The sequence below is a fragment of the Hyperolius riggenbachi genome, chromosome 3 (assembly GCF_040937935.1).
Source record: "Hyperolius riggenbachi isolate aHypRig1 chromosome 3, aHypRig1.pri, whole genome shotgun sequence".
NCBI classification, from domain to species: domain Eukaryota; kingdom Metazoa; phylum Chordata; class Amphibia; order Anura; family Hyperoliidae; genus Hyperolius; species Hyperolius riggenbachi.
This window is the reverse complement of record NC_090648.1, coordinates 397,846,906-397,870,848: the sequence shown is the minus strand read 5'-3', so window position 1 is coordinate 397,870,848 and position 23,943 is coordinate 397,846,906. Positions and strand designations below refer to the sequence as shown.

Genomic DNA, 23,943 nt, shown 5'->3' with positions numbered 1-23,943 from the left:
GCTGGACAGTCACTGTTCTGTCATTCAGCTACATCAGCCAGGCGACCATATGGGCTGTAAAGCCACCAAAACCTGCACTCTCGCCATGGTGCGCACCAGTCCCGCACGGCCGTCACTACACAAACAGCTGTTTGCGGTGCGTTACACGGTGAGTTTGGTGTGTCAGTGTGAAGCAGTACCTTAATTACACTACCTGATTGATGTATACACATGCAAGATGTTTTAAAGCACTTTAGGCCTGTCATTTAGCATTCAATGTGATTTCTGCCCTTAAAACGCTCCTTTGCGTCAAATCCAGATTTTTCCCCGGGACTTTTGGCATGTATCCCACTCCGCCATGCCCCCCTCCAGGTGTTAGACCCCTTGAAACATCTTTTCCATCAGTTTTGTGGCCAGCATAATTATTTTTTTTTTCAAAGTTCGCATCCCCATTGAAGTCTATTGCGGTTCGCGAACTTTAACGCGAACCGAACCTTCCGCGGAAGTTCGCGAACCCGGTTCGCGAACCTAAAATCGGAGGTTCGGCCCAACTCTACTCACAGCAGCCAGGTGTCCATGAAGGAAATCTTTGAGCGGAAGAAGCCAATGTCTGCCAGTCACCCCCTTGCCTGACGTCTGACAGCTGGCTTGGCGGAACTGTTAGCTCGCCAGCTGTTACCATACCAGCTGGTGGACTCTGAGGCCTTCCGAAAATTTGTGGCGATTGGGACACCACAGTGGAAGATACCAGGCCACAATTAGTTCTCAAAAAAGGTGATACCCTAACTGTACCGTGATGTTGAAAGGCAAGTGGTGTCATCTCCGTCACACAGCCTTGGGTCAAGGGTTCAGCTGACCACGGAGGTTTGGTCGGCAAAGCACGGTCAGGGCAGGTACATTACTTATACGGCACATTAGGTCAACCTGGTGACTGCTGGCAAGCTGGGACCTAGTTGTGACACCTCCACGGCTTGCAGGCAGGCCTCCTGCCACCTCCTCTCCTTCTCTTCCTACTCCTCCTGCTACATCCTCTTCACTGTCTTCCTCCTCCTCCTCGGCTGAGTGGCAGTGCCACTCTGCTGGTGCTGCGATCTCCTCTCCAACTACACCCCCCCAGCTCCCCAGGGCCTATGCTGCATGCAAGGTACGACGGTGTCACGCCATCTTGGACATGTCTTGCCTCAAAGCAGAGAGTCACACTGGAGCAGCTCTCCTGGCTGCTCTGAACAAACAGATGGATCATTGACTGGCCCTGCACCAACTGGAGATCGGCAGTGTGGTGTGTGACAATGGCAGCAATCTCATTTCAGCTTTGAGTTTAGGAAAGTTGCATGGCACATGTGCTGAATCTAATAATCCAAAGATTTGTGTGAAAGTACAGGAGGTCCTGAACTAGTCCAGGAAGGTGTGTTGGCATTTCAGGCATTCCTACACGGCCATGGCCGGCGAGGTGCTTGATTTGCGATAGCCCGCCTTGCTGGAATTCAACGCTCCTCATGTTTGACCGCCTGCTACAACAGGAGAAAGCCATCAATGACTATCTGTACAGCTATGGTGCTAGGTCAGGCTCTGGGGAGCTGAGAATTTTGTTGCCGAGGTACTGGACACTCATGCGTAATGCCTGCAGGCTCATGCTTCCATTTGAGGAGGTGACAAACCTGGTGAGTCGCAGTGAAGACGCCATCAGCGACTTGATCCCATATGCTTTCTTCCTGGAGTGTGCCATGTGTAGAGTGGTGGATCAAGCTGTAGTGGAGTGTGAACAGGAGTGTGAACAGGAAGAGGAGGAAGAGTTGACGATCTGAACAAGATTTTTCGTCAACTCCTGCGGCAGCACAAAGGAGGGGAGGAGGAGGAAGAGTCGTCTGGGGAGTCAGAGGAAGGTGGTTTTTCTGATCAGGAGGTGGAAGAACAACCACAGCAGGCGTCGCAGGGGGCTTGTGTTGCTCAGCTTTCCCGTGGTGTTGTTCATGGCTGGGAGGAGAAGGAGAACTTACCTGACATCACTGAGGAAGAGCAAGAGGAGATAAATAGTACGTCGGCATCCCACTTTGTGCAGATGGGGTCTTTCATGCTGTTCAGCCTGTTGAGGGACCCCCATATAAAAAAACTCAAGGGGAATGAGCTGTACTGGGTGGCAACGCTACTAGACCCTCGGTATAAGCACAAAGTGGCGGAGATGTTTCCAAATTTCCAGAAGGCAGAAAGGATGCAACACTTGCAGAACAAGCTAGCAACTATGCTTTACAGTGCATTTAAAGAGAACCAGAGACGAAGCACCCTCATGTATTTTATTACATTTATCAGTGGGAACATGACAGTAAACACCTACCCTGCTTTTAGTTTTATTCTTCTCAGTCTAATCTATCTGTTATCAACTGTGATAAGAATCCACCGACTATTCAGTCGAGGTTTGACCTGGAATCATTATAGCTGAGTCACTCTTCTGTGGAGTCTTTTCAAGCCCAAGCCTTCCCCCTCCTGGCTCAAATTTCATGCTTTACATACTGAGAGCTGTGATGACATGGGAGGGTCTGCTGCTGCAGGAAAAATCTCTGTCTAACAGACAAGTGTGGCTGTGTGATCTGTGTGCTCTATCTGTGCAGCCTGTCATTATTATCTACTGTATGCAGTTTCATTACTATGAGAGACACTTTCTACAGGCAGTCACAAAGCATACCAGAATATGAAGTTGAAAGTACACAGATGAAAGCCTACAGCAGCCCTGCTTGTCTATAGTCTCATATAGCCTAGACAGCACATCCAGAACACCTCATAACCTGGAAGCAGAAGGAATATGAGCCGGCGGCCATATTGGATATTTCCTGGAGCAATAATGGATAAAAAGCACTCAAAAAGGCACACCAGAGTGGCGAAATTATCGGGTAGAGCATTTATTCTTTACAAGCTATCAACTGATATGTTTATTTTGTGTGAATCGTTCATCTCTGGTTCCCTTTAAGGGTGATGTCACAGCACAACGGAATAAAGGTGCCACTGCCAGTAATCTTCCTCCTCCTCCCATGTCCATGCAGGCAAGGACAGGACGCTCTGGCGATCTCATGGTGATGTCGGACATGCGGACATTCTTTAGTCCAACGCCTCTCCTTAGCCTTTCCACCCTCCCCCACCGCCTCAACCGGCAGGTAGCCGACTACCTGGCCTTAAGTGCGGATGTAGACACTGTGTGCAGCCCCTGGACTACTCGGTGCGCAGGCTTGACCTGTGGCCAGAGCTGTCATAATTTGCCATCCAACTTCTGGCTTGCCCTGCCTCAAGCGTCCTGTCAGAAAGGACCTTCAGCACAGCTGGAGGCATTGTCAGAGAGAAGAGAAGTCGCCTAGGTCGAAAAAGTGTTCAGTACCTCACCTTTATCAAAATGAATGAGGCATGGATCCTGGAATGCTACTGCCTGCCTGAAGACTAAGTCAGTCCCCTGCCGCCTGCTACTGCCTGCCCCAAGACTAAGTCAGTCCCCCCACACAGCATCTCTGCTTACCAGCCGCTTGACTGCCTTCTCCGCCACCACCAACAGGGTCCAGGACTCCGGGTGGATTCCTGAATGTTTAAGGTCTCTGCTAGCAGCTGCCGCTATAATAATTTTTTCTGGTGCGTGTACATGCCTGCCTAATTTTTCTGGCTGCACTGAAAATGCAACAACAAAACAAAAGGCATGTACATGTGTCAATTCACCTTCATGATCGTTACCTTGTAGGGGCTTGCGTATCACAATGAAGCAATATATATGAGCCGGCTATATGAGTGTGTTGGGGGGCATACCTGACCCAAGAAGATAATACGGTTGTTCCTTCATTGTGGACAGACCAAATTCGATCAACTGGACACTAAGTCACTGTGGTTCTGTCATTGAGCTATCTCAGCCCAACCATATGGGCTTGAAAACCGCCATCGCCTGCACTCTCGCCATGGTGCACAACCAGTACAGCATGACCATCACTACACAAACAGCTGTTTGTGGTGCGTTACACAGTGAGTTTGGTCTGTCAGTGTGAAGCAGTACACTAATTACACTACCTGATTGATGTATACACACGCAAGATGTTTTAAAGCACTTTATGCCTCCAATATAGCAATGCAATGTGATTTCTGCCCTGAAAACCTTGCAGTGTGTCAGATCCGGATTTTTCCCTGGGACTTTTGGCATGTATCCCACTCCGCCATGCCCCCCTCCAAGTGTTAGACCCTTTGAAACATCTTTTCCATCACTTTTGTGGCCAGAATTAGTGTTTGTAGTTTTGAAAGTTCGCCTGCCCATTGAAGTCTATTGCAGTTCGCATGGTTCGCACGAACGCAAACTTTTGCGGAAGTTCTTTCGATGTTTGCGAACCTAAAATCGGAGGTTCAAGCCATCTCTAGCAAAAACAGTGTTTTATATGATAAGCTCTAAAGTAGAAACAAGTTTCTCTGTGTATATGTGCTCAGTGACGGAACAATTTGGTTATCAGATGTGATCTTTTGACTCAATGTTTAAGAAAAATTGAACAGAAAACTGTGCAGAGTAGAAAATGGATGTAAAATGACCTATGGCAGATTGAAACTGAAAATGTAATCAATCCAAATGTTGGATTTTACAATGGAATTGGAATGAAGAAAAAAGCATAATCGACCTATTTATGGAAACAATCAATTATTACCTTTCAATCATAAAAATCACATCAAAAGATTGTATCTGATGAAAAATTTCTAACGTTAATGGGATAAAAAAGGGATACTATACATGACTTCATAGTAGAAAATAATCTTATTTCTCAGCATCAACATGGGTTTACTAAAGACAGGTCCTGTTTGACTAACATGCTCAGCTTTTATGAGGTAGTGAACGCTAATGTGGATATTGGGAATGCTATAGATGTGATATACTTGGACTTTGCAAAGGCCTTCAACACTGTTCCACACAAAAGTCTGGTGCAAAAGTTGAGGATGCAAGGACTGGGGAAGAGTCTGTGTGCATGGTTAGGGAACTGGCTAATGGACAGAAAACAAAGAGTTGTGGTCAATGGATCATACTCAAAATGGGAGACTGTTAGCAGTAGGGTCCCACAGGGGTCTGTACTGGGTCCAGTGCTCTTCAATTTATTTATTAATGACCTAGTAGATGCAGTAATGAGCAATGTTGCTATTTTTGCAGAAGATACAAAATTGGGCAGAATCATCAACTCTCGGAAAGATAGTGTCATATTGCAACAGGATCTGGATAGGATGGCTATATGGGCACATACATGGCAGATGAAATTCAATGTTGAAAAATGTAAAGTCATGCATTTTGGTCATACCAATGGTCTAGCACCATACAAAATAAATGGGATACAGTTGGGGACATCAAACTTGGAGAAGGACTCGAGTACTCATCGACAACAAGTTAAATAATCGTACTCAATGCCAAGCCGCTGCAGCTAAAACTAACAAAATTTTGGGATGCATTAAAAGGGAAATAAAAACTCGAGATGCTAGCATAATATTGCCCCTGTTTAACTCCCTCGTAAGGCCACATCCGGAATATGGAATTCAGTTCTAGGCACCACATTACAAAAAAGATATTGCAGTTTTAGAGCAGGTGCAGAGACGAGCAACAAAATTGATACGTGGGATGGAAGGTCTCACTTACCAAGAAAGGTTAGATAAACTGGGTTTATTTAGTCTAGAGAAAAGACACGTTAGAGGGGATCTAATTAACATGTATAAATACATCAGAGGGCAATATAATAGCTTGGCGGATGAGCTTTTTGTCCCTAGGTCTTCTCAGAGGACTAGAGGACATGATCTGCACATGGAGGAAAAACGTTTTAGCCATTTATTTAGGAAAGGGTTCGTTACAGTAAGTGTGATTAAGATGTGGAATGCATTGCCACAGGAAGTCGTTATGGCAAACTCTATACCTGCATTTAAATGGGGCTTAGATGCTTTCCTTGCGTTGATAGACATCCATGGCTACAATTACTAGGTAATGCCAAATGATGTTGATCCAGGGATGTTATCTGATTGCCATCTGGAGTCGGAAAGGAATTTTTTTCTCTTTTGGGGCTAATTGAACCATGCCTTGTAAGGGTTTTTTTTGCCTTCCTCTGGATCAACAGGGATATGTGAGGGAGTAGGCTGGTGTTGTACTTTGTTCTCTGGTTGAACTCGATGGACGTATGTCTTTTTTCAACCAAAATAACTATGTAACTAAATTGCAATGGTTATGGCACACATGCTATGTCACGAATTTACTTGTTTGTATCATTTTTGCTTGCTTGTAGGTAGTTTATTTGCTTTTTGTTGTTGTTGTTTTTTTTGTGTGTGGAGGTTCATTGCAAGGGTTAAAAAAGCAATAAACAAAAAACAATGCTTTGATGTTTATAAATGAGACAGTCCAACAGCAGTCAAATGCAGTCTGGGCTCTCCTGAAAAGCAAGCAGAAAGCAAAACACTTGTTTTGGCTGATAAGAAGATAACGCTGTAATATTCAAACAGCTATTATTTATTTTACTTTGCAGCTGAATACAACCAAATTTACAGTATACTCTAATTGCTGCAGTTTGAAATTCTGTCTTCAGCCAGTAAACTAAAAATAAAAATGTCCATGAATGTTCTATTTTCTAGTACTTCCACATACATACACACATACATTCCAAAAACATACGGATAAGTTAATTGGCTCCTTCTAAAAATTGGCCCTAGACTACAGTATATACACTACATAATATAGACATATGGCAATGGTAGGGATTAGATTGTGAGCTCCTTTGAGGGACAGTTAGTGACAAGATATATATATATACACTGTACAGCGCTGCGTAATATGTCGGCGCTATATAAATACTAAATAATAATAATAATAATAATAATAATACATAATCATCTCACACGTTTATTTCCAGTTTGGGTTTGTTTTAATGAACAGCCTATGGTTTCTTGCATAGTTGAATAGGTTTTCTAATTTAATATTCTGAGATGTATTTTTTGTGTTAAAATAATGGCAAAAGATAATGCAGTCAGTTTTGCATGAACTTAAAAATCAGTACAGTCAAGTTATCATAGCTATACTTTTGTATTTTATTGTATTTAGCTATTTCATTTGTTCTGTCTTGCAGCTAATTACAGGTGTTCAACAGACCACTGAAAGACAAAATCAAGAATTTATGGCACTGGAGGGTCAGACAATCCTGAAGCAGCTACACACAAATATGCAAGGAAAGCTGGGACACTGGTTCGCTACTGCTGGTCCCATAATTGGAAAAGGAATAATGTTTGCCATCAAGGAAGGAAAAGTGACAACAGGAATGTCTAGCATTGCCAGTGAAGACAGTCGGAAAATTGCCCTGGTGCTCAATGGAGCCCACTATTTAGAAAAAATGCACTACAACCAAGAAGGAAAAGACACTCATTACTTTGTCAAAACTGGGTCCTCTGACAATGATTTGGTCACTTTGTGTTTAACAACAGGTCATAAAATACTTGACAATGGAGTAAATGTTACGGTTTCACAGCCAAATCTACTTGTAAATGGAAGAACTCGCAGGTTTACAAACATAGAACTCGAACATTCATCACTTATTTTGAATATAAGGTATGGACTAATGGCTGATGCTATGGATGAAGAAAGAGCAAGGGTTCTCGACCAAGCACGCCAACGAGCACTGAGTGCAGCCTGGGTCAAAGAACAGCAAAAAGCACGTGATGGAAAGGAAGGTAGTCGATTATGGACTGAGGGGGAAAAACAACAGCTTTTAAGCACAGGAAAAGTACATGGATATGAGGGGTACTATGTCCTTCCAGTGGAGCAGTACCCAGAACTTGCAGACAGTAGCAGTAACATCCAGTTCTTAAGACAGAATGAAATGGGAAAGAGGTAACAAATTAGCCTGATGTCATCCATTTCTGGATACATGGATAAATCAATATTAACAACTGTTATCTCCTCTCCTAAGGAGATGAAGAATACCTAAATGGGGCACTATGCTGATGTTTTGAGACAGTTAAGTAGCAACAATGCTCACATTTTATGAGTTGACTGCTGCTAAAAACAACAAATTAAAGTGGACTGAAAGCTTAACTTAAAATAAAACCATACAACTGAACACCAATAAACCCCTGATATTACCCACTTATTCTGGGTCATTCTTAAAATAATAATTATGGTCTCTGATTGCCTCACTTCATGTGAGTTTAAATAATTCAGAATGACCACCTTTACAAGAACTTTTGCTGAAAACTACTTAGACTACTTCTTTGATAAGTATTGATAAGTATGATATTTTGATTTAAGAAGAATGATTCGAGTGATTTAAAGCTTTAAAAAGCAGTGGATTTATTCTGATCAGAAAACACATATTTTACTTGCAATAGGATCCCAAAAATGCTTTGTGACTAAATTTGTTTATGAAATGGGTAGAATGTAATATCCGAGTCAAGATGGAGGTGTTTACTACAGTTAAAATCATCATCCTCTTGTTTGTATTTGAAAAATCCATTGTGGACTATACAGTATAATACAGTTACAGGGTGTAGTCTGTTTAGAATCTGTAGTTTGTTGGTATCAGTTTCAATAGAGATGTCGGCATTGTGACACTATTGCAAATGGGCACTACTTCTAACCACCCTGTTCATTTAAGAAGGCCATATGCCACAATTACTACTGTTGCAAATTAAAGGTAGATTTTTTTGGGGGGTCTAAATAATAAACTGAGACAATCACCTTACAGTCACAACAAAAATTATTCTGAACTTTTTTGGGGTATTCTTTTTGTTTTTGTAATATTCATGAATGAGCTGTTAATTTTTTATTATTTTAATTTGCTGCTGCTGAAGAATAGAAACAGGCAAAATAATTTATGATAAAGTGTTTAAATTGTTTGTACATAAATAAACTCTCTAAAATTGTGCACATTTGTACTTTGTGAATAACTGTTTATCTAAATGTATTAGACCTATGTGTAAAAAATGTTTTATGTAACTGTTACAAAAAACAAGCTTTTGATTCAGTATCCCTCAGATGATACAAAAAGCAACCTCAAACATTGGACCAGATTTACCAGTAATAAATGGATTAAATCCTACTGTAAAATGTAAAATATATGATAAGAAAAGGTCTGTGACTCTGGGAAGGAGAAATATAGAGTCCGTAACAGACAGACAGACAAATAACATTTATATTGTGCTTTTCTCCTGACGGACTCAAAGAACCAGGGCTGCAGCTGCAGTGCTCTATGGGCAGTAGCAGTATTAGGGAGCCTTGTCCAAGGTCTCCTACTGAATAGGTGCTGGCTTACTGAAAAGGAAGAGCCAATATTCGAACTAAGGTCTCTTGTGTCCATGCTATCTATTATGGTATGTTTTGCATTTGACTTTCTCGTACAGTTCATGCTACAGATCTTCCTATAGTCTTCCAGGGTCTTGGGCTCTTTGACTTGGTCATTGTCTAACCACTATAAATGCACTTGAAACACCCTGCTCGGATACCCCCGATCCCAGATTCGAGTTATTTCGATCATGGCTTCACCCACTTTTTGTATTGGCCATGATCGTAATTACAGATAGAATCAGATTTCCGAATTCGAATGTGGTTTCGAGTCGGAATTACACATTAAATACCACAAACAAGACAACATGTTCCCTACAATAACCACACCACTCCATGTTAATCAGTATAAATTAATCTTTATTCAAAAAAGCAATATGATTAAAACACTAAAAACAAAAGCCATGGGGGAGGGGGGGAGCGGGCAACTGACAACTGTATACCAATAGAATAGAAATATCATATAATATATGAATAAATGAAGGGTACAGTGCAAACCAGTGCAAAAATGAATCGATAACACCTAAGAATATACGTAAATTGATACAATAAGTCCACAAATTATGTGTGAATAAAATTAATCACGAAACATATATAAATAGAAATCCACAATGCAATGTGGGTAACATCAAGTTAGTGTCAACAAACCAACATGTGCAAAAGGATGAGGAGATGACTAGTGACAAAGTCTGGCATCACCAGATAGTGAGCTAAGGTGCAAAGTCCCATTAGGTCAAAAAAGTGCAGCAGTATAAGTAAAAGTGACAGTGCTAGTAAAGTGCATAGGGTAGTGTAAACATACACCGCCAAAATAAAGGAGGCTACCCGCAAAGAGGAAACATGAAGGTGTCAAAGTCAGAGCATACCCGTTCCCCCGTATGGGCACCTTCATGTTTCCTCTTTGTGGGTAGCCTCTTTTATTTTGGTGGTGTACGTTTACACTACCCTATGCACTTTATTAGCACTGTCACTTTTACTTATACTGCTGCACTTTTTTACCCTAATGCGACTTTGCACCTTAGCTCACTATCTGGTGATGCCAGACTTTTTCACTAATCATCTCCTCATCCTTTTGCACATGTTGGTTTGTTGACCCTAACTTGATGTTACCCACATTGTATTGTGGATTTCTATTTATATATGTTTCGTGATTAATTTTATTCACACATAATTTGTGGACTTATTGTAATTGTATCAATTTATGTATATTCTTAGGTGTTATCGATTCATTTTTGCACTGTACCCTTTATTTATTCATATATTATGTGATATTTCTATTCTATTGGTATACAGTTGTCAGTTACCCACTTTCCCCCCATGGCTTTTGTTTTTAGTGTTTTTATCATATTGATTTTTTGAATAAAGATGAATTTATATTGATTTACATGGAGTGGTGTGGTTATTGTAGGGAACATCTTGTCTTGTTTGTGGTATATACTGTATTCAGTTCCCTTCTGCACACCCATTTACTACCCCTCACTTCTTGGGGTTTGGTTGATGGTGCTTACCCATTTATTGTGGTTGGAATTACACATTAAATCCGGAATCACGAGTCGGCATCATGAATGATGTTTAACTTGCTTCCAAACCCTTTTTTAGTCTCAAAGATACTTTATTTAAAATTATTTTCAAGTACAAACACAGTGCAAGACGAAATGCTAAAGAAGTATTGTAAGTAAAACAGCGGAACAATATACAACATATGAAAACAAGAGTAACTGTAGTTCAACCACCGAAAAACAAAGGGGTGAATGTAATGATTGGGGAATTATTTCCGTGGTCAGTGCACAAGATGCGCGCTGACACTGCGAAAATCCTGCACAAGCGTATAAAAATGACAGAACCCAGCTTGGGTGCAAAGCACCTGTAGAGAGAAAGTGAGCACAGAGACAGAATGTATGTGTGTCCACCAATCTAGTCGCCACCCGGCGACGGTGAACACACAACAGCGGAAACCAAGTGGGAACGCAATCGCAAGAGTGGCGATTACCAATAGGGACACAAGACCAAGTAAGACAGAGCACGAGTGTAGCAAGAAAGACACAGCAAATAACAATGATCAGAATGCCAAGAAAAATAACAAACGCACTCGCTAAGCGCGGTCGCCGCGCGAAAAGCGCAACAGCAACAAAGCACATTAATGGCGCGGTCTCTGCACGAAAAGTGCAACAGAGACAAAACACGCCAACCCTAACTATCAAATGAACCTAGAAACACAAACAAAAAAACAACCGAAACGCCTGCTAATCGGCTGCCTTACCTCAGGCAACAGCAACCGTTTGCTCCAGACAAACAGACAACAGGAACAAGTCAGAATGGATCCACTGCTCCTCCGCAAGAGCAAGTGCGATCCCAACCGACAAAACGATTCGCTACCGCCAACTGCTGGCGACGCTGCAATCGCAAGAACAAGACACGACAGAATAGGCAGAACAAATATATACAATCCTGACTGCACTAAACAGGAATGCAAGGAGCACTCCCAAAGGGTATCTACTCTAAGCTAGCAATAGTAACCAACAATGAGCAGAGGGCTGAGACTCCAGGCAAGTTAGCAGGAACAAACCATCATGACCAGCAGGGAATTCTGGGAAGGAATGGCATTTATACTGCAGCCATCAAAGGAAGCAGCTAAGCAATTTGCATGACAAGTAGATGCAAATTCCTCACCAGCAGGGCAACTCTGCTACTTGCAGAGTGAAGACAGGTCTCTTTTCCAGAGACCTGCAACACTCAGACCTAAAGAATGGCCAAAAAGCTGTCTGCCTGTGCAGACAGCTGAGCAGATCATTACAGTACCAAGGGACGTATTCCAGACGTCCCTCAAAACTGACATTTCCAACAAAGCAGTCTGACTGAACACTTATGAAGGCCGGGGCAGCCCGACAAGGCCCAATTCCAGAGTCAATCCTCCCGAAACTGAACTCATCGGAAGCAGAAACCACCAAAACATGCCCATCAGTACTACCAGTCTCAGCGTAACACCCATCAGAACTGCGAATGCCAGAGAAGAACCCATCGATACCCTCCAAGCAATACCCACCACCTTCCAGGGACCGTCCAAAAATACCAAATCTGCCACAATAGCCATTTGAAGTGTCCCTTTCAACAGAGAAGCCACTGTTGATCCCATCCAGGGTACCAAGAAAAATTTCTCCCAGAATCTCCCAGAACACTTTGGAGCTCCGCAGAGATCCCAAGAGGCCAGAACGTTCACCAGGCTCACATGGAGAACTACCAAGAATCCCCATGGAACCTATAACAATTCCGTATTCAGAATTACCAGGACAACCATCAAGATCTCAGGGACCACTTCTGGGCAGGCAGGCAGGCAGGCAGGCAAAATCAGAACATGTCTCCACCAAGGAAGCATCTGAGCATGCTGGTAACCGAGACACACTTGGGCATTCTGGCTCACAGAGCGCATCGGGATACACTAGCACAAGAGAAACCTCAGGACTTGTCGAGGAACTGCCAACCTCAGAGTCCACCACGACAAGACCAAAACCAGGACCGGGCAGAGAATCATCACGAGTAGTGGTCACAAGTACTGGTCTTTCAAAAGAAGACTTGGATTCAGACTTAGAAGTCTCTGTGACTGTAATTGTATCCAACCAGAACTCATTATTGACTACGCATGACTGAAGCTCCACAAGAGCTGCAAAAGTAGTCAGTATAGCAGCAATGCCTACTGAAGTGGGCAACACTTCAGACGACCGTGTCGGGCAGGAGGCACCTCCTAAAAGTTCTGCACCCTTTGGGAGGAACTCGGAGGCCTCCAGAACATCAAACAAAACTTCAGGAACATCATTTCCCAAGTTTTCTGATAAAGCAATCAAGGATTCTGAACTGTCCATGTTACAGGGCCGAACCTCAAATACCTTCTGCGGACGGGGAAAATGTCCCAGGGATGGTTTTACCATACGTTGGGACTGAATCTCATCTTCAAGAACAGAATGCACAGGAATATCTAGTGAAACCAACACTGCCTCTCTGAATCTAGTTTCACTACAGGCAGAATCCTTCATAACAGTCAAACCAGACTGCAATTCTGAAATGGCAGAAAAACAGATGAAATTAGCTGCAATACCTCGAGGAGCCTCTGGGCTCCCTGCAGGAGATTTATTGCAAGGTAATATTGGCTCATCCAGAGTACTGGGGGAAAAGTCAGTACTTTCCTCAGAGCAAGAAAGAGACTCACAAATGTCAGTGCGAGTGGACATCATAGTTTCATCCATGGTACAGGGTAGACTCACAGAAACATTCACTGGACAAAGCAAAGATCCCTCAGTATCAGATTCGCAAAACCAAAGCGCTGTCTCACCCTTAGACTCGGCTAACAATGTCGAATCCGAGGAGTCAGAAAGCAAAATTTGCGAATCCAAGATCGCTTTGAGTTGTGAAACTAAAGCTTCCAAAGCGCAAGCCTCCACAATCTGTGGACCAGACTGCAAAGTGTTCAAGACAGAAACACTGGAACAACTGTCATCTGGCAACGTGCCATTACAGGTGTGAACAGAGCGACACAAAGATTTATTAGTCATATTAACATTACTCTTGAGGTTGCATGGTTTAGGAATTTTCCCAATAGCAGGATCATAGATGGAAGATCTTAAAGAATCACTGGGAGAGAAAAAAATCTCTTTTTAAATGAAAAGGGATCCCACATATCTTTGACAAAACTGACACATTCACGCCGATCACAATCTGCAGGAACACCTGAGAAACAGGCATCAGATCGCACAAATTCAAACTCCACACAAGCAGGAGAAGATCCTTCAGAATTCATACAGGTGTCAACAACAGTGGTCCACCCATTCATTTCAGATCGCACAGTGTCTAAACTCACTTGCTTTACCCCAGAAAGGCAGGAACAATCATCTGATAACGGTGTCACTTTATTGGAGTCAATTGGTTGGTGTGTGTGCAATTCATCCAAAATCGTCTGCCACACACAAATCACTGGATCCACAAAACATTTGTCACACTCATCAGATCCAATCAACGTGTACACAGAATTAACACAAGCATTAAGAATCTCTTCGCTTTTTGCGATGCAAAAATCGCAAAACGCCTTCCAATCAATCTCGAACTCCTCAATCAAAGCCCCAATCTCCCATGGAGCAAATGGAGGCTCAAACAATCCTGTATCAAGATAACACTCATATGGGTTGGGATCAGGAGCATGCATAGATTTTCTTACTCCTCTAATATACTGAATAATTCTGCCTATCACCGGATCCACATATGCTTTTGCTTGGGGCAGCAAAACCTGAGACTGAGAAGTCTCTCTGGATTTATCCCATTCAAGTGTGTTCCACATTTCAGACTTTACCTTTTTAGCAGCTTTATGTACTGAGACATTAAACGGATTGTTACACTGAATGGTTTTACATGGAAGGGATAGAACAGCTGACTGACTAGCAGGTACACACTCATCAAGTACAGGTGGTAAGCAAGGCAGTTTATACCAGTGGGAGAAAATCAATATAAGAAACTGATAAGGATTATCATTCCAGGAATTGCTTTTCAAAATCTCATAAGCCCACACAAACAGATCTCCTTGCAATAGAGTATAAGCGAATTGGAGAGCTGACGTGGACGGATCAGTAATTTGAATGGTAGGATTCAGAAAAAATCTTACACATTCAGAAAGGAAGTCCACTTTGGTTTCAGTGTCGAGTCTTTTATAGCTCTTAAAGGTATAAGAACCATATTTGACAAAAACATACAAATCAGAAATTCCCTCTACACTAGGAATTTCGGTTTGGCTGGTCATACTGTAACGATTGGGGAATTATTTCCGTGGTCAGCGCACAAGATGCGTGCTGACACTGCGGAAATCCATAAAAATGACAGAACCCAGCTTGGGTGCAAAGCACCTGTAGAGAGAAAGTGAGCACAGAGACAGAATGTGTGTCCACCAATCTAGTCGCCACCCGGCGACGGTGAACACACAACAGCGGAAACCAAGTGGGAACGCAATCGCAAGAGTGGCGATTACCAATAGGGACACAAGACCAAGTAAGACAGAGCACAAGTGTAGCAAGAAAGACACAGCAAATAACAATGATCAGAACGCCAAGGAAAATAACAAACGCACTCGCTAAGCGCGGTCGCCGCGCAAAAAGCGCAACATCGACAAAGCACGCTAATGGCGCGGTCTCCGCACGAAAAGTGCAACAGAGACAAAACACGCCAACCCTAACTATCAAATGAACCTAGAAACACAAACAAAAAAACAACAGAAACGCCTGCTAATCGGCTGCCTTACCTCAGGCAACAGCAAGCATTTGCTCCAGACAAACAAACAACAGGAAAAAGTCAGATTGGATCCACTGCTCCTCCACAAGAGCAAGTGCGATCCCAACCGACAAAACGATTTGCTACCGCCAACCGCTGGCGACAGCGTAATCGCAAGAACAAGACACGACAGAATAGGCAGTACAAATATACACAATCCTGACTGCACTAAACAGGAATGCAAGGAGCACTCCCAATAGCTAGCAATAGTAACCAACAATGAGCAGAGGGCTAAGACTCCAGGCAAGTTAGCAGGAACAAACCATCATGACCAGCAAGGAATTCTGGGAAGGAATGGCATTTATACTGCAAGCCATCAAAGGAAGCAGCTAAGCAATTTGCATGACAAGTAGATGCAAATTCCTCACCAGCAGAGCAACTCTGCAACTTGCAGAGTGAAGACAGGTCTCTTTTCCAGAGACCTGCAACACTCAGACCTAAAGAATGGTCAAAAAGCTGTCTGCCTGTGCAGACAGATGAACAGATCATTACAGTGAACCAAACATGATATGGGTGACTCAGGGCCGGGCCGAGGCATAGGCTGGAGAGGCTCCAGCCTCAGGGCGCAGTGTAGGAGGGGGCGCACAATTCATTCAGCTATCATTCCCCTATTCTGTTTAAAGCAGAAAGAAATAAGAAAGGGGGATGCATAGCAGTGACTGCAAGCCAGATAACTAGATATTAAGGTGTTGGGGAGGTTGTGGGCCCTGTGGCCCTCTTAGTCTAATAGCAATCAGTGTGTGACAGCTGGGGTAGGAAGGATGGAGGGGCGCACTTTGGTGTCTCAGCCTTAGATGCTGGAGGACCTTGTCCCAGCTCTGGGTGACATACATAGAGGACAACATATTTTTAGGATATGAAAAAAGGACAGAAATCCCATTATGAATACTGGTACATGTGGGATGTTAAAAATAAGACAAAGCTTGACGAATCTCTGGGACGAGACATCCTGAAGCCAAGGCTGCCATACTTTGTCAAAATGGTGGACCCTATCCGAGAGATTTGCTTTGAGTTTTTCATTTAATATAGTTTCCTGGATTCTATCAAGAACACATCTAAAGGAAAGTGAAGATTGATGCCATTGAGAGGCAATGTAGGTCTTAGTAGCATTAGCTGCAAACTGAATCATTTTATGCTGGGCATCCTCAGATTTAAGGCCCTGAATTTATACTTTATGTTCTGTTAAGTAGGAAAACTAATTTGGACCATAATTGCAAATGTGAAACATGGAGTCTGTAGATTGACATCCTCTAAAACATGTAGATGGGTTATAAGGCATGTAGCCTTGCAGGTACTAAATATCTTCTGTGGAGCAGCCTAAGCGAAACCTCCATATTTGTCACCTGGAGGCTACCCTTAGAGAGCATATCAAACATCTGTGACCATTGTTCTTCATCTAATTCAACCCCACAATCCACCTCCCAAGCACACTGAAAGGGAAACTTGGCCACATCTTGTTTAGCATTGAAGATTGAGTATAGTATAGATAACATACCTCTACAGATGGGATCGGCTAGACATGTAAACTCAAAAGATACCATTTTCACACATTGATCTGGTTTAGCCTATGAATGAGTGAAGTGGAGCACCTGACTGGCCCTAAACATCTCCTGAGCAAGCACAGAGCATCTCTTGTTGATTTAAGAAAAAGTACAAACTTTATCTAAAAGTCTTTCAATGTTCCGGTATTAGTCCTCTACCACTGAAAAGGGGACATGCAAAGTCCTATTTCAAAATCAGGGTTTCTAGAGATTTCCATGAGTTGAGAGGGTCTTGATTGTAAGCGGCACTTAAACCTAATCCTCCTCCAAATAGAGTAAGGTAGGTAAATGGGGAAAGAGTCTTAATAGACCTCAAGGATCTCAGAGATGACCTTAAAAGCCCTTTCCATCCCATAGGTCTCAGAATCCTAAAGAGTCATCCACTTTGGGGTATGAATATTAGCATATAACATAGGTAAAAAAGCCAGCTAAATAATATTTATAAAGGTTCAGGACCGACGAGCAACATCATCAATTTTCGGTGTATCCTAGGTCTTTTGTACTTCCAAATGAAGTCAAATAATTGTTTCTTAAGCCCTTCTAAGGAACCCTTAGTCAGCAGAACTGGTAGAGTTCTAAAATGGCACCTGAGTTTTGGTAACCATGTCATCTTGATTGCAGTTATTCTACCTGCCCAGGAGATATTATGGCTCTTCCAAGCCTACAAAAGGCCAGCCAGGTGACCCATCAATGGAGCATAATTCCAATGGAATAATCTGTCAGGGTCTGCTGGGTTCTTGACATTCAAATACTTCAAATAATGAGGCTGGTGTTGGAATTTAGAAATACTAGAGATACAGTGGGATGCGAAAGTTTGGGCAACCTTGTTAATCGTCATGCTTTTCCTGTATAAATCGTTGGTTGTTATGATAAAAAAAATGTTAGTTAAATATATCATATAGGAAACAAACACAGTGATATTTGAGAAGTGAAATGAAGTTTATTGGATTTACAGAAAGTGTGCAATAATTGATTAAATAAAATGAGGCAGGTGCATACATTTGGGCACTGTTGTCATTTTATTGATTCCAAAACCTTTAGAACTAATTATTGGAACTCAAATTGGCTTGGTAAGCCCGGTGGCCCCTGACCTACAAACACAGGTGAATCCAATTATGAGAAAGAGTATTTAAGGGGGTCAATTGTAAGTTTCCCTCCTCTTTTAATTTTCTCTGAAGGGTAGCAACATGGGGGTCTCAAAATCACTCTCAAATGACCTGAAGACAAAGATTGTACACCATCATGGTTTAGGGGAAGGATAAAGAAAGCTGTCTCAGAGATTTCAGCTGTCTGTTTCCACTGTTGGGTACATATTGAAGAAATGGAAGACCACAGGCTCAGTTCAAGTTAAAGCTTGAAGTGGCAGACCAAGAAAAATCTTGGATAGACAGAAGCGACAAATGGTGAGAACAGTCAGAGTCAACCCACGGACCAGCACCAAAGACCTACAACATCATCTTGCTGCAGATGAAGTCACTGTGCATCATTCAACCATTCGGCGCACTTGACACAAGGAGATGGTGTATGCAAGAGTGATGCAGAGGAAGCCTTTTCTGGGCCCACAGCACAAACATAGTTACATAGTTACATAGTTATTTTGGTTGAAAAAAGACTTACGTCCATCAATTTCAACCACTACAAAGTACAACTCCAGCCTGCTCCCTCACATATCCCTGTTGATCCAGAGGAAGGTGAAAAAACCCTTACAAGGCATGGTCCAATTAGCCCCAAAAGGGAAAAATTCCTTCCCGACTCCAGATGGCAATCAGATAAAATCCCTGGATCAACATCATTAGGCATTACCTAGTAATTGTAGCCATGGATGTCTTTCAACGCAAGGAAAGCATCTAAGCCCCTTTAAATGCAGGTATAGAGTTTGCCATAACAACTTCCTGTGGCAATGCATTCCACATCTTAATCACTCTTACTGTAAAGAACCCTTTCCTAAATAAATGGCTAAAACGTTTTTCCTCCATGTGCAGATCATGTCCTCTAGTCCTTTGAGAAGGCCTAGGGGCAAAAAGCTCATCCTCCAAGCTATTATATTGCCCTCTGATGTATTTATACATGTTAATTAGATCTCCTCTAAGGCGTATTTTCTATAGACTAAATAAACCCAGTTTATCTAACCTTTCTTGGTAAGCGAGACCTTCCATCCCACGTATCAATTTTGTTGCTCGTCTCTGCACCTGCTCTAAAACTGCAATATCTTTTTTGTAATGTGGTGCCCAGAACTGAATTCCATATTCCAGATGTGGCCTTACTAGATCGCAGTGATGAGAAGCGGGAGCCAGAGCAATCAGAGCTAGGCAATACGCCTATATTTAACAATACACAATAAACATGACAGAATACTAATACAAATGCTCACCATGCCAGGCTCTTGCCACCTACACCGCGCCAACAGTTACCTGTGAAGAAAAGACCACATTGTCAATAGAACCATTTTTCAATTCAAATGAATATAACCAATTCAAATAAGTGTAGCTAATTTGTAATCCCTATTAAGACCCTTGGGGGCAAGGGTATCAAGTTTATTAATCTAATAATTCTCCCTCAAGGCTAAAAGTTTATGTCTGTCCCCCCCCCCCCCTTTGCAGAATTGGTATCCCCTCAATCACCTGGACCCTAAGTTTAGACAGAGAGTGCTGTTTAGAAAAAAAATGATCAGAGACCGAAAGCTCCCGATTTTTATTCCTAATATTGGATTTATGTGAAGCCACCCGATCTCTGAGTGGCTGGGTCGTTTTCCCCACATACCCCAGCCCGCAGATTGAAGATCTGGGGCATGACTCTCTGCTGGTCACCATGGACGTGAGTAGCCTCTACACTGCGATACCCCATGAGGATGGGGTGGAGGCGGTTGCATTTTTTCTGATGCTTTGTTCTGACTTTGATTCTAAACAGAAACGTTTTGTGTTGCAACTACTTGAATTGATTTTGAAGTATAATTACTTTCTGTTTGAATCTATGTTTTACATGCAGCAGAGGGGCACTGCGATGGGCTCGAACATGGCCCCTTCATATGCTAATTTGTTTATAGGCTTATACGAGGAGGCCTTTGTCTACTCTAATCCTTTGTTTTCTAAATATGCCCTGATATGGAAACGATATATTGACGATATTTTTTTTATTTGGGAGGGGCCACGTTCAAGCCTAGATGCCTTTGTGACTATGTTGCATGAAAATTTTCCTGCCATTGAACTCACTGTCCATGCTGACCAGCAGAGGGTCAGCTTTCTGGATACCTGGGTGGTTAAGAAGGGTGATAGGTTGGTGACCGACTTGCATGTGAAGGAGACAGATAGAAACTCCGTCCTTCACTTTACCAGTTTCCATCCACCACATATCAAATATAACATACCTAAAGGCCAATTTAAAAGGATTGAGAGGATTGTGGGTGATCCCGATGTTAGAACTTTGCGCCTGGAAGAAATGAGATACAAGTTTTTGGCGAGGGGATATCCCCCTAATTGTTTGCAGACAGATTTCAAATTTAAACCAAGAACATCTTTTGGCAGAAATAGAGGATGCATTAAGTTAGGGGTGTCAGAGAGGATACCTTGTGTTACTACCTATAATGTCCTATCTGAGAAAGTCGGACACATTATAAATAAACATTGGCCCATGTTGAAACAGGGACTGCCTACGGTTAAAGAATTTCATGATTTGCCACTACTGTCCTATAAAAAAGCGCCTTCACTCAGAGATAAAATAGTTAAACATGATTTGGGTCCTGAAAAAGTAGATGTCATCAAAAGAAATGGATTGTTCCCGTGTTTAGGTTGTCACTTGTGTAGTTACGTGGTGAAGGGGACACTTTCACCCACCCCAGCCGGGGGACAAAATACACCATTAGAGGTAACTTTAGCTGTGACTCCAGATTTGTGGTGTACTTACTTAGGTGTCCCTGCGGGCTGGGGTATGTGGGGAAAACGACCCAGCCACTCAGAGATTAGGAATAAAAAATCGGGAGCTTTCGGTCTCTGATCATTTTTTTTCTAAACAGCACTCTCTGTCTCAACTTAGGGTCCAGGTGATTGAGGGGATACCAATTCTGCGAAGGGGGGGGGGGACAGACATAAACTTTTAGCCTTGAGGGAGAATTATTGGATTAATAAACTTGATACCCTTGCACCCAAGGGTCTTAATAGGGATTACAAATTAGCTACACTTATTTGAATTGGTTATATTCATTTGAATTGAAAAATGGTTCTATTGACAATGTGGTCTTTTCTTCACAGGTAACTGTTGGCGCGGTGTAGGTGGCGAGAGCCTGGCATGGTGAGCATTTGTATTAGTATTCTGTCATGTTTATTGTGTATTGTTAAATATAGGCGTATTGCCTAGCTCTGATTGCTCTGGCTCCCGCTTCTCATCACTGCGATCAACCAATAGGGGTGGCAACAGGGGCGTCGCTAGCCCTATTTTGGGGGCGGCACGTGCCCCCAATCTGTCCTGGGGTGCCATGGATCTCCGCCCGGCCCCCTCTGGCAGCGGCTCTCTCCAGCCGCCGCGTCAATCAGACCTCAGGATCAGGCGGCGAGCCGGCGACCAATTGTGCGGGCGCTAGGACCCACTGATATGCGGAAGTGACATCCAGCGCCCGCTCTTACTGGTCGGGTCGCCGCTGATCCTGAGGTCTGCTACGAGGTAAGGGGGGTGGGGAAAGCGGCGGCGGCGGGGGGGGGCCTCCCTGGCACTCACTCACTCCCTAAAGGGGCTCCCTGGCACTCACTCACTCCCTAAAGGGGCTCCCTGGCACTCACTCACTCCCTAAAGGGGCTCCCTGTCACTCACTCACTCCCTAAAGGGGCTCCCTGGCACTCACTCACTCCCTAAAGGGGCTCCCCCTGGCACTCACTCACTCCCTAAAGGGGCTCCCTGGCACTCACTCCCTAAAGGGGCTCCCTGGCACTCACTCACTCCCTAAAGGGGCTACCTGTCACTCACTCACTCCCTAAAGGGCCTCCCTGTCACTCACTCACTCCCTAAAGGGCCTCCCTGGCACTCACTCACTCCCTAAAGGGCCTCCCTGTCACTCACTCACTCCCTAAAGGGCCTCCCTGGCACTCACTCACTCCCTAAAGGGGCTCCCTGGCACTCGCTCACTCTCTAAAGGGCCTCCCTGTCACTCACTCCCTAAAGGGGCTCCCTGTCACTCACTCACTCCCTAAAGGGGCTCCCTGGCACTCACTCACTCCCTAAAGGGGATCCCTGGCACTCACTAACTACCTAAAGGGGCTCCCTGGCACTCACTCACTACCTAAAGGGGCTCCCTGTCACTCACTATCGGGGTCCCTGTCACTCACTACCTAACTGGAGGCACCTGTCACTCACTTGCTAACCTGGGGGTCCCGTTCACTCACTACCTAACTTGGGGGGCTACCATATTAAGGGGGCATTCTGCCTATTTATGTGAAATGCTGTCTATTTATGTGCCTCATGACTGCTGAATTTGTCTTGTTGGGAGCCTTATGATTTGTTGGGGGCCTCAAGATTGCTGAATTTGTCTTGTTGGGGGCCTCATGATTTGTTGGGGGCCTTATGATTGCTGAGTTTGTCTTGTTGGGGGCCTCATGATTTGTTGGGGGCCTCATGATTGCTGAATTTGTCTTGTTGGGGGCCTCGTGATTTTTTGGAGGCCTCATGATTGCTGAATTTGTCTTGTTGGGGGCCTCATGATTGCTGAATTTGTTTTGTTGGGGGGGTCACATGATTGCTAAATGCGAGACTATTGGAAAAGCTGAATCCTTATCATATGAGACAATAGCATTAAACCTACTTTTTTAGCTTTTTAAAACAGAAAATAAAACTGGGAGGTTCTAAAAAAATGAATACATTTTTCAGGAGTAGGATGGATGAAATTGTTTATCTTCACAGTTTATTTTCAACTTGGATTTTCCATAATGTTCATGTATGAGTTAAAACGTTTGTACAGTATTTAGTTTAAATTGCGGTTGCCACTTTGCGATAGATAAGTGACTTTTGGATTGCAGTTTGGGCACTCTGCCTCCAAAAGGTTCGCCACCACTGTCATAATCTAATGTCCCACCATTGCTAGGTTCATGTAAATTTGTCTCCACCCGGCTGTTACCACACCTATATTCTGGTCCATGGCCCACCCATTTTTTGGTGCATCACGATAAGCACGCCGCACAACGTGATCCTCATATTTTTGGCACGCTAGCTGCAGTGTGCTGAATTCTGCAGCCTACAGTATGTACAGTATACGCTGTTCTCTAGTGCCTGCACTGTGTGCGGATTTACCTCCAGTGTGTACAGTGTAAGGTGTTACTCTGTGCCTTTACTGATTGTAAACCAGTTATATTGTATGCTGATCCCTGCTACTTTCAGTATGTACAGTATTAGCTGTAAAGCCTGGTACACACATACAATTTTGATTAGCCAATTTTAGCTCTGTTCATTATATTCATTGTCTGTTGGCCCACTTACTGCACGGGGGTGGTAAAATTGGGGGTCAGTGATTGACCAATCAAAATTGTATGTGCGTATACATCTTTGATCTATGCCTATACTGATTGTAAATTATCCAAATAAAGGACAGGGGGCTCCATCCAATATTTCGATGGGCAGGCCCGTTATCTGTAGCTTACACCGCTGCTAAGTTCATGTACATTTGGCCCCACCCATGGCCACGCCCACTCACCGCATGGCCACACCCATTTTTGCACCTCCCCGCCTGGTGCCCACAGGTGCCCCCGATCTCCAAGGACCCTAGAAACGCACCTGGGTGGCAATCTCTGGTGGCGGAGACTTGACCAACATATCCGCATGGCTAATTTATATGCATAGGGG

At 43.4% G+C, this 23,943-nt stretch overlaps 1 protein-coding gene across 6 annotated transcripts in view; it reads left to right on the top strand.

Moving 5' to 3' along the window:
• TENM2 (teneurin transmembrane protein 2) overlaps positions 1 to 8,796 on the top strand; it is a 4,210,084-nt gene extending 4,201,288 nt beyond the window's left edge. For 5 of the 6 annotated variants that reach the window (XM_068277420.1, XM_068277423.1, XM_068277418.1 and 2 more), the window contains one exon: positions 7,074 to 8,796. In XM_068277420.1, the coding sequence (XP_068133521.1) occupies positions 7,074 to 7,835 (762 nt within the window). In that variant the 3' untranslated portion in view covers positions 7,836 to 8,796. The remainder of the gene's footprint in view (positions 1 to 7,073) is intronic. The other variant, XM_068277422.1, reaches the window with a different exon arrangement.
• The last annotated feature ends 15,147 nt before the right edge of the window (positions 8,797 to 23,943 follow it).